The sequence below is a fragment of the Ambystoma mexicanum genome, chromosome 7q (assembly GCF_040938575.1).
Source record: "Ambystoma mexicanum isolate Mex_15411 chromosome 7q, UKY_AmexF1_1, whole genome shotgun sequence".
Classification (NCBI taxonomy): Eukaryota; Metazoa; Chordata; class Amphibia; order Caudata; family Ambystomatidae; genus Ambystoma; species Ambystoma mexicanum.
Window position 1 is genome coordinate 170274392 of NC_090941.1, and position 12242 is coordinate 170286633.

Below are 12242 nucleotides of genomic sequence, written 5' to 3' on the forward strand. Positions count from 1 at the left end.
CAAATACTTTCGAACAGACTTTGAATTGTTCAAAATAATTAAACACATTTTCCTAAGTGATGTGCATAATCTCTTCGATCAATTTTGTTTTGGCAAGTTGGTGATTGTTCGGTGAGAGCTGAATAGCCAGCAGGACAGAGGTGAAACAGTAGTTGGTTTTTAATGCAGGGTGAAGAATAATAAACAGCTGCAAACACCATCAAGATTCTTGGTTGACACCGTAACATGTCTGCTTCTTCATGCTCAGACTGATGGTGGCCAATTAACTAGACCAAACTCATGCACACTTAGTGTTGGTTAGGGCACCAACTGAAATTCCCTGTCATCGCAGTGGATTGATCAAATACTATCAAGTGCTGGCAATTCTGCAGAGATGTCTGTGTGCTTTTCTGTTTTGTTGCAGTCTCAAAACACAGACAACCATATTTTAGTTAAGCCCAAAACGACGTACCATTCAGACAAATGATCAATTTAACATAAAAAGACAAAGGTCTAAACCTGTCCTCTGGGATAGTGCCTACTCAGGAGCATTGACAATCATTCTTTAGTGCTCTGCTCAGTATCAGATGCAAAATGTAAAAGTGGTCATCAGTGTGGTTTCACCCCGAAGCACTAAAATGCCAGGCAATTCGATTCTGGACAAGAGTACCAATGGCAAGCCAAGAAATGGCATGGACAAATACAAATAACCTTTTATATGGAATGGGTCCCACTAAGGAGGGTCTACAGTCCCCATTTAGTGCTGTGTCATAACAGGTGAGAGAAATCTATATGTACATCACTGGGGTCCCAGGAATAAAACAGTCCAGAAATGCTGGGCAATTTCCATATGAACAAGAGTACCAACAGCAATCCCAGTCACATGTTTCTGACTTGTCTGGCATCATCAGGGAAGTGGACTGAAGTGCAGTGTCATTAAAGGCATAGAGCGCAAATGGTCAATGTATGGATTAAATATGCACAAAGGATAGTTAAGAGATCTACCCATTGGAGACAAATATACTGTAAGTATGTATGGGATTTATAAAGCACAAACATAGCTCGGAAGAAACCGAGTGCTGTACAAAAGGGATGCACCAGGGGTTACAAGTAAGGGTGCATTAGTAGCAAAGGACCTGGAATGGGTTGGGGGAGCAGGTGGAGGGGCAACTCCAGAGACAGAGAAAGGGTTGAGTGTAGTGATGGGCAAGTAGTTTACTGCATTGTTATTTGAGATTGCAGGCCTTGTATCTACATGTTAACCCTGATATGCACTCCTGTAAACATTGTTTGTTTTAACCTGAGAATTCTCCCTTGGTTCCTACAGCAAGGAAGTGCTCTTAATTTTTTGTGATTGGCCAAAAACAATGCCGTCATCTCGCGTATAGTCTAATGAAGATTTTTCACACACAGCCTATGGTTGGGGTTTGTCACTTGAAAAACCTTACTTGGATGGAATTGTTGGAGATCCTAGTATAATTCATGAAATACTGCATTTGCAGAGGTTAAGATAATTTGTATGTGAGCAGGTTCAATCTGGGATTACTCGCGTTATTGCATCACACTACTGGCCAATTTAGAGGATTATTAATGTATGGTGGATCCAAATTAGCGACATTATGCTGTGATTTGATTCACATATACAAAGTGTTAGTTATTCTCCAGCATTGGATCTTTCATGGATTCACATGCTCTTTGAATATTCACCGTCGTCAGACTGGGAATCCTCTGTAACATCAAAGCAGTTTACCTTTACATGTTTAAACTGCTTGTCACTTTAGTGCTCTATTAGTCATTTTGGGTCATAATGCCGACAGCCCATTAGATAGGTCCCCCAGATTGTTTTGCCACACATTAAGTGCTGTGTGAAGAATCCTACGGAAACCCTCACTGAAACCCTGCCTAAAGTCTCCTCCCAGGTGGCCAGGGAAAGGCAGACACTTCCTGATCCTGATATTGGGGGTGGTGTACTGCGGGAGGATCACCTGGGAAGAGACCAGGCCCAGGGTGGTTAGGAGTTCCCGTGGGATGAGACGCTGTATTTGTCTTCTGAAAAGAAGTACCTTTCGGGGTTACCAAAAGTGGTGATGGCATATTATCATTATGATGTCCCTGACCCACATATAAGATCTATGACTCTGGGTACAAGTTCTATCAAATCTGAGCAAGCCCTTGTTAGGGAGAATTCTCTTAAATGTGCTAATTCCCTTCACCTTAGAGACCCCCAGCAACTTTGCTTGATTTTGAGGACTTGATTATTTTACCTGGAGAGAGTGTACACCTTTTTATTCCCATGCTCTCATGTATTTTGATGTGTGTTTTACTCTGGTGTTCTTTGATTATGGGGTTTTAGACAACTCCATAGGCATCATCTTTTCATGTGGGTCACACAGCACCCTCAGTGCAGTGACACAGGGAAGCCTTTCAGGCTGTCCCAATGTTTAAATACCTTCTCTGGGATAAACTACTGTTTCCCAGAGAAAGTAAAGTTAAATTGACTTTACTAGTCTTTTTAAATTCCTAGACCCAGCACACCCTATCTTACAATAGAGTGCTGGAGGGGTTACCTAGTATCCCCTATGTCTAGAAACTCATGTAGCAGTCAAATGCTACCCTTTCCTTCCGAAATCGCTGGTGGCAGTGGTTTTACAATGAACTACCATGATTATTCCCGACCGCGAACACTGGTAGCGTTAAATCGCGGGAGCCATGTTTTTCAAGATGACGTCTGAGCCTCCTTTGTTTAAACTGGTCACAGTATTCTTTTTTCGCCATTTCTTTTTGGAAAGGTCCTTCTAGAGTTTGTCTCTGCGCGCCAAACTAGGTTTAGTCCCTTTGTTCCTATGACTTTGGCGGCCTTCAGGACTGTAGACCGCCTCTAGCGCCTGAGTGTCTGGGGTGGGCAGGAAGTGGGGGAGGTGCCCGAAACTCCCTGTGCTTAGTCTCCTAGGAGACCCAAATGCACTATGGCGTGATTGGCTGGCTGACTGTCGGGCAAGGACAGCCACCCTGCTGGGTGAGTGGCAGCTAGGCTGCAATGAATGGGAGAAAACTGTTTAAAAGGAGAGTCTCTTGCCTTGGAAGGCAAAGTCGACCACTGGAACGAAAGAACCGAAGACTAACTGCAAGAGGACGGCTGCTGCAACTCCTGGACCGTTGGTTTGCCCGGTGAAGCCCTGCTGCAGGTCTGAATCGCCAAGTTCATCTTGACAGAGAAGCCCTTCAAGGACGACTTCTTCCTTTGAGTTGGTGGGACCAATCAACTCGTAAGCCACCTGGATACCATTCTCTGAGCTAGTTGTATTTTCCTCAGAGTGCTGCAGGAATCTGAATAGCCAGGGAGAAAGACACCAGTTTGTGTGCTTGAAGACAGTTACCAGAATCGAAGAATTGCCAGTTTGCCAGCTTTGTGACCAGTCCCTGTGCAGTGCAGGAGTCCCCCGGCACCCTTCCTCTTGTCCCCACGACTGAGGCTCAGGAACAGCGAGATCTGCAGGAACAGAAGTCTTCAGCTGCATCTCTTTCTTCAAAATAAGGTACTGTGAAAACCCTCTTTCTTCTGAGAACTACTTCAGAGAACCATGGCAAAGACTTTTCCGTTTATCTACTAGAACCGTTTTTACCTATACAAGACACTAGCCCATTGAGGGAGCGAGAGGGGCTTCTTAAACGTGATGCCGGACCGGAGATACAGTCAGAGAGGAAGAATGTGGGTCCCAGAGAAACCAGAAGCTGTAGAAGTTGCAGCAGAAGTCCTGGAAGCTGTGCGACCCGCAGGGCAAGTGTTATAGAAGCCAGTGAGTGAAGGCTGGCGTTCTAATAACTTGCGCGAGCATTGCCAGCAACAGTATCCAGTTCCCTATTCACTCATGTATGGTTTAAAGCGAGCAAAGTTGTTGAAGCTGTAATAAATGAACACTGGAAAGGTAGCACTCGCGTATATTGGAAAAGTCCTTTTACTCGCGTGAAAACTTGCATGAAAAGCAAACGCTGCTTCAAAAACCCTTTGTTAAACCCTTAAAAGACTGTAACTACCGGAAGGAGTGGTTGCATGTCGATTGTTAAGAAGAGTGAATGTTGAGAAGGCATTACTGAATACCTGAGCTTGATAAAACAATTGTTGAAACCTTTTCCCTGTGAAAACTACATCAAAGAGTGGTTGTGTGTGCCTAATTGTGATTCTCCAAGAAAGACTAAACTCTGTCCTTTACTTTCACATGGGAATACAATTCAATACAAACCTTTACCTTTGAAAACTACATTAAGAAGTGGTTGCGGGTGCCTAATTGTGATTCCTAAAGGAAGACTGAACTCTATTCTTTACTTTAACGCAGCATTGCTTTTATACACAAGAAGTTAAATTCTTTAACAGTGTATCTCTTATTGAAGAGGAGAGCAAGCATTGCCCAAGCCAAGAGTCTCCCCATGTTAAGAGTAAAACCAGCCTTTCTCAGAGTTAAAAAGAATCTAACTGTTACTGTGAATCTAATAGTTCAAGTGGCCTAAGATACAAGTGTGCAAGCATTACCTGAAGCTAAGAGAGTGGCACCAGGGCTTCTGGGTAATTATTTGGACTGATGGCTGCCAGGAAGGTGAAGGTAAAGTTGGGTAAGGGAAACTTGCTGCTTGTAAAGACTATTTTGAAGTTCACACAACCTGTATTGTAAGATACTGTGGAAGACAGAGAGAAGTGAGTCTTAAAGGCAAACCCAGGTTGTTGTGGCCGACAGACAAAGGCAAAGACGCTGCCCCTTTTGAAGAGAGATATTCAGAGGGAAGAGTGCCTTGCCTAAATGAAGGTGCTGAGTACTTTAAAGTGAATCTTGCCGAGAACTGTCTAGAAGTACAAATCACTGAAGTTGTGGTATTTGGTCCAAATTACTGATGCTGTGGTGGTATATCTGATTGTAAGTAGATGCAACATTGTAGTAGCCTAAACAAAGTGGCGCACTGTGGGACAAAGGTGTCTGTTCTCATGGTGAATCAAGTAGAAGTGAAGTTGTTGTAGTGGAAGCACCAGCTATGAGAAGTCATCCTGACAAATATACCATTGTAAATACTAAAACTGTAACTAATCAAATACTAACTGTTAACCAAGAACTATGTCACACTGACCTTTTCATGACATTTGGCACAGAAGCAGAGTACATTATCAAAACATGTTACAGTACACATCGGACCATACATAATTAGCCAGAGTCTAGTTTTGATGACCTTCCTGAAGGTCGCATGGGAATCGATCCCCCTAATGGAGGGGGGGGGGGGAGTTCCACAATTTTGGTGCCGGTATTGTGGAGGAGTGCCACAGGAAGCCGGTCCTAATTTGTAATGTAATATGTGCGTAATTGTGAATATTGGCATACAGCTGGCACATTGTTTTAAAGCATGTGAATAACGATGATTTCGTTATTTAAGGAAAGTGCTGCCGAGAATTTCCATTGTGCCCGTTTTCGCCAGAAACAGGTGCAATGAAGGCGGTGCACTTATGTACACTGAGGGCGCCCATTACCACTTGAGAATAGTGGTGGAGCCTGGGCGTCCAGATTTGGTGCAGTGATTTGTGCTCTTTAGCACGCTCACTGCGCCAACATCACTTAGTAAAGCCTTGGCCAGATGCGATAAAAACTTTTAAACCCCCGGTTGAGTTTAATAAATCTTGTTTAACGATTGACCATGCTACACTGTTTTAGTATCAGGCTAACATGCATACAAACATAAACAACAACCTTCGGTGCTTTGCTGATAGAAAATGGCGTTGCTGTAGTAGATCAGAATCTTTAGGCCCAATCATTATCAATATTTTGTATGCTAAGAAGTGCCAGGAGGTTTACCTTACTACAAATATCTAATCCAGGGAATGGTTCCCCAGCATAATCAACTCCATTGTTGTGTATTAGCCCCAATTGTGTTTAGCTATAGTTGATATCATTCAACAAATTGGGCATAACTGACCATGCATGCTGCCTTTTCTTAAATTCTATGCCACTCCAGCTTTAGGTACTAGTAACAATACAATGCAAATAAATATATATTTTTAAAAACTTGTATTATTTTACTAAAAACATTAAGTCACATGAATGATTATAGGTTTGTAAGCAATTGGATGAAGTAAGGGTATTTTGTTACCTGTGCCACATCTTATCCAACATACCTTGGGAAAACGTACAAGTCCAAGATTTAAAAAAACAACCCTACTTTATATCAACTAGAATGTTTCAATATGTAATGAGTGGGTTTGCCCAATAATCCAGTAATTAAATGTATTATTCAATGACACAAACCACTTTCCGGTTATGTGTCATGGGCAACATTTCATCAAAATGCCTTGAAAGTTTACATCAAATAGAAGTAAAATTCTGGCACCCATTTTTTTCTTGCACCTGAAAAAAGTAAAGGTTTTTTGTGGAAAGCGTTTTAAATTTTTGGCTAAACAAATGAAAAAACACTTGATCTGAACTAGCTACTGAACTGTTCATTAATCTTCATTCTTAACTGTGTGTGATGCAAAGTTTTGGTAATTTAACAAATGTTTTGAATAAAAGGTTTTGACTGGATAGAAAGTATATTCTAAATTGGCAATATTTATTTAGAGACAAGTCTTACATCATACAAGAGTTTAAGATATTTGCATCTGTGACAACCCCACGTGCATTTAAAAGGTTAAAGGATTACTGGTCCATAAGGTAACTGATTAACATTTAAGAGTATTTTCAAAAACCATACTTGTCCAAGAAGTTTTTAAATGAAGTAAGTCTTTTTTAATTTGCACAGAATTATGAAGAATGTTACTTAGATTTCTATGGTTTGGATAACAGAAATGTCAGTTTCAAAGGACTTGTAATGCTAGTGTATATATTTGCAAGCCACAATATAAAATTGTTGTATTTAATTATTTCCTGCAGAATTGTCAGCTTATTTTTTTTAAACTGACCTCTCATTATATTGTTTTCTCTTACCCATTGTAGGACCAGCACTTGCACAATTTTTTTCAGTATTGTCAGAAAACGGAGTCTGGAGCCCAAGTCTTAGGAAATGATCTTGTTAAATACCTTAAGGTATGGAATATGAAATTAACACAATACACTATAGAAGCCTATGTGTTTGTTCCAGTACAACTTTTCAATTAATTGTGGTCAAAAGGGAAATTAATAGGATGATGAATTACACCCTTTTTGAATAATTGTTTTCAAGCCAACCTCTGATATACTCTGTCAGTATAACACACACTTGTATAATGGTTCCATTTTCTAGACTTTTTGAAAGGGGGGCCGGACTTGTATCAAATTCTTCCATGTTACCTTACCATGTTGCTACTGTACTTTGTATTAGTTGCATGTGAGGTGTATATAGGTAGGTATAAAGTGAGAACTGCATTGAGGTTGCATCACACAATCAAGGACAGGCATTTAAACATGATACAATTCTGGATGGGAGCATCAGGCTGTAATGATCTTAGGTTGAGTGATCCAGGATGCATGTTAAAACATGTTCCTAAACTTGAGGCTTTTGCAGTTTCATTGTTCATCACCTTACCTTTGAATAAGCCTTTCAGTCATCATAGTTCTTGGTATCATGTGAAATGATCCACATCTAATGTCTAAGTTTTAGTCATTCCCAATTACATTGGGAGCTTGGAGCAGAAATTCCAAATTCATATTGACCTTGACTTGCTTAGACATATGGCATCTGCACAGAACTGGTTTTGCTGGCTGTAGTTGTGGTGATATTTCTGGACATTGAAAGTATATATACCGAGAGGAGTCCACCTGCATATTTGATCTGGTTCATGGGTTTATGCAGAGTCATTTGGTTCCTTCGTGTCTAATGTTCCCAAATAGTCTCTGTACCTGCTTTACATATACTCCTTGAAAAAAAATCAACCTCTGCCTAATTGAAAAATGTCACCCACCATTATCTAGACTGTTTTGTGATAAACCTTAACTTGATTCACTTTCAATGTGGCAGGGGCCTTTCACTCTTCATTCACTTTCCTTGATTTTGATCCCTCATGTTATATGTGGACAGTTGGCAAGCGATTTTGGTACTTAAAGGACCTTATACTCCATCTGCAGTCTCCCATTTTCCCCCTTTGCTTACTCTGCCATTCATCCACTCACTTTATCAAATTTCTTTTTTTTTAAAATTTAAATTACATTTATTTATCACTTTGTTAAACATTTTTTAGATATTTCAGAAAACATAGGTACAGATTTGTCAGCACATAGTTGTTGCTCTGTGCAGAGACTATCCGGTGTTTACAGTAAAATGGGAACACTCCTTTGTCTCCAAATTCAAGGGTACACCACCCCAAATCTCCATCTATAAAGTTGCTGTTTCTGGGCAGAACTTAGTGTAGAGGAGGAGCCAAATGCCTCTACCGGAAGTCCCTCCCTATTCTGCCCATATGTTGCAAGCCAGAAATTGCAACATGCACGACGCCAGTATTGGTATCTATCCCATGAAGAATCCTCGAAACAAGGTGTCCATTAAGAAAGCCCTACATAATGTACGCACAAAGAAATGACAGCCTCTTAAAGGAGGTCCCTGAAGAAGTGTGAAGCAAGAGCCTGGTGATGTCACATGAAGCAGACATGACGCACCAAGAAGAGATGCTGAAGAAGAAAGTGTATAGACCTTATAGATTCTGATGATGAAATAAAGAATTGAGTGACATTTCATGTGTGGAATAAAGATTGCACGTAAGAAAAGCACTGAAGAAAATGCAAGCCGTTTTTATAAGTGTACAGATGCTGAAACGCAAGCAGACTAAGTAATCATGAAGGCTGGCTATACATAGTGGATATTCTACAGGTGGTGCCGCCAAAATATATATATATTTTTCTGAGGCTTGTGGAATCTGCTTAGATCACATGCTGTGCATAGGCCGACATCTACTGGAAGCTGCGGAGTATTAGTTTGTTTTTCGAAACTCGAAAATGGGCGTCGACACAGGGCGTGCCAGTAATATTATCCCTAGTGTGACGTCCACTGTACCCAAGATCCCTCGCGCGTCTAGGATCCTCAGATTGTTTTTTTCCGCCATACTGGTCGGAAGCATTTTGTGGAGTCCCCTGGCCTTAGCCATACTTTTGCTAAAATATTGATTAATTTACATCCTTTCCCCATCCCAACGTCTAACTTCGACACTCGATGCCGGCTTGGAGAAGAAATCGACCGTCGGCTGCTGCACGACGGATTTGGGCCTTGGAAGGCCTCTGCCCTCGGCCCTGCAAGTAGGGAGAGTGGGGGGTTGGACATACTCTACACTCTTGATATATAGGTACACCTTATACATTTCCTACACTTACCAGCCCGCTGCCTCAAGGTGCGTATGGAGGGTACCCCTTTTCAATTCTGCCCCAAGTGCAATCGCAAATACCCTCGGGTCGACAGGCACGCCACGTGCAATCTCTGCTTGCCGAGGGACCACCCCGAAGCGAACAGCAGAGCGTGTAGTAGGTTTAAACCTAAGACACTTAAGGACCGTTCGACGAAGCGTTGGGCCCACCACGCCAGGCAGGCGGCCATGGCAGCGGAGGGCGCCTTCAGCGATGGCAGCGACGCCGTGCTTTCGGACGGTGAGGGCATTACGGCGTCGAAAGACAGCCGAGCGCAGGTCCCCGACCTCGGAAGGTCGTCCGACAGGGCGGCTATGGGGAAGACCCCCAGCGACACAAGCGCTTCACACACCACTCACACAAAACACACGAAGTCCAACCGAGACTCGACAGCGTCGAGTTCTCGGAAAGAGGCACAAACAGAACGGTCCGAATCGGTGTCCTATGGGCGTTCTCGATAGAGATCGCCGCATGACTCCAGGCAATCATCCACTCTTGCCAAGAGTGCCTCGCTCCCTAAGCGAACAGAAGTTCGATCATCTGAGGACGAATACGACTTCCACCCCCAGGCCGCTCTCCAGGAGTCGGAGCCCGCAGACAAGATCAGCGCGGCCCCACGTTCGAAGGACAGGGACTCTACCCCCGATCCTCGACGCCAGGCTTCGAAAACCTGCGGAGCCACAAAGGGACAGGGAAAACACTTTTCCACTCACAGGGAGGGGGGAAAACAGCAGAAGAAGCAGCCACTGCACTCTTCCACACCTGTGAAACACTCCACTCCTCCTTAACAGACAGACAAGACCAGGTCTGCTGATATTTCTAAAACCAGCAAATCTACGCAAGATAAATCTCCTAGACTTTCTGAGAGAGTCATTCCCAGTTCCAAAGAATGGTTGAGTGATGACATAGATAGGGTCATGTCAAGGATGTCTTCTTTGGCAGACTTTTATGATAAAAATCCAGACCATTTCCTTTCATATAATCCACAAGGGGCTACACCCTCAGGCTCTAATGATCCTATCCCCCCCCCCGAGTAAGAAGCCCCGGTTTGAGACACCGACGAGGTCTGCAGACCCCTTCGAGGTACAACCTTACTCACGGCCATATTCACTGTGTCAAGGAGAGACTTCCTTTGGTGAGGACCAAGAATTTGGCATGGTAGAAGAGCAAACCGGGACGGGCTACTATGGGGATGATGAGGACCAAGAAGAGGAAGACCCTGAAACCTACAGAGTAGATTCCCCGGTAGAGAAGGAAGCCCCGGTTACCGACTCCCCTGTCGATAACCAACCCCTCCTGAACGAGGTTCTCGCACGAGCAGCAGAACATTTTCATATTGACACCCACGGTGTCCAGGAAGAGTGGGACTTCGCCGAGGAGTTAGTGGAAGAAAGGAGCCCTGTTGCCCAGACCATCCCTATCCTTAAGTCTATTCAGCGAAGAATAGACCCGTCCCTGGTGAACCCGAACCTCAACAGAGCAGTCAATCCCAGAGTTGAAACACTTTTCAGGGCAGCCCAGTCTGACCCTCTCTATATAAGAGGACATCTGAAGCCAGACTCCCTGGTTGTCACTTACACTCGTAAGAGGGCTGGAACACCCTTGTCATAGTCCGAAGCTCCTCCAGACAAGGAGAGCAAAAAACTATATGGTTTCGGCAGGAAAGTAGCCTCAACGTCCGCCTATCAGGCAAGGATTGCAAACTCCACCACCCTGTTGGCCAGCTACAACTGCCATCAGTGGGAAGAAGTCGCGGCACTCATAGCCTCTGCACCAGAACCCTTAAATGGCCAGTTAGCACGAATTTCCGCAGAGGGTAGAGCCGTGTCTGGTTGCATTTTAAAAGCAACTTTTGATGCCGCGGACAACGCAGGCAGATTGATAGCAGAAGGTACTGTTATCAAGAGACATGCGTGGTTACGGCAGTCTGGTTTTAAGGCATAAACCCAGGCATCATTGTTGGACAAACCGGTGGAAGCCGATCTGTTGTTTGGTAAGGCGGTCGAGGACGTGCTGAAGAATGCCAAGGACGAATACGAGACACTCAAGTCCCTTGGCCAGTTAACCAATAAACCCCCTAACCAGAGAGGGAATAGTAATTTTCGTCGCCCACGTGGCCAAAATTCCCAGAGAGGATCAAACTATTCCCAGGGGCAGGGTACACAATGGAACAACAGCAGCCAACAGTCTATCCAGGGTTACGGCATGGGTAATAGGAGAGGACGTGGTAAAGGCAGAGACAGCCCCAGTAAAGGAGGCGGCACGCCTCCACCAAAGCATTGACGCTCAGTTCAGGGTCACTTCTCACGCAACCCCAGCAGGGGGGCGCATTTCCAACTTCACCCAGGCTTGGGAAGGGATCACATCAGACAGATGGGTGCTGTCAACAGTATTCGCAGGGTACTGTATAGAACTACTGCAGCGTCCCCGGAACCATCCTCCACGACAAAGAGTACACTCTTTAGAACATCAGAAAATTCTCCTCGTGGAGATCGCCAATCTGCTAGCAAAGGACGCGATAGAACTCGTCCCGGGACACCAGGTAAACAAGGGTATTTATTCAACTTACTTCCTTGTGCCAAAAAAAGATTTGACAATGCACCCAGTTTTGGAGTTACGGCCTGCCAACAAGTATGTCAAGCCCCAAAAGTTTCGAATGACTACGCTACAAGAGGTAATCCCCCTCCTAAAAAAAGGGGATTACATGGCAACCTTGGATATGAAAGATGCCTATTTTCATATTTCCATGTTCCCAGCGCACAGAAGGTACTTGCGCTTCAAGGTGGACAGTCGGCCCTACCAGGTCAAGGTACTGCCCTTCGGGATAGCTTCGGCACCAAGGGTATTCACCAAGGTACTGGCGGTGGCGGCTGCACACCTACGCAGGGAGGCAATCCCGGTGTACCCTTATCTGGACGACTGGCT

General features: G+C 44.0%; 1 protein-coding gene across 9 annotated transcripts in view; it reads left to right on the forward strand.

Moving 5' to 3' along the window:
* Positions 1-12242, forward strand: part of DOCK9 (dedicator of cytokinesis 9) — a 2709375-nt gene that overhangs the window by 1499397 nt on the left and 1197736 nt on the right. For all 9 annotated transcript variants that reach the window (XM_069639825.1, XM_069639823.1, XM_069639827.1 and 6 more), the window contains exon 23: positions 6945-7034. In XM_069639825.1, coding sequence (XP_069495926.1) covers positions 6945-7034 — 90 coding nt within the window. The remainder of the gene's footprint in view (positions 1-6944; positions 7035-12242) is intronic.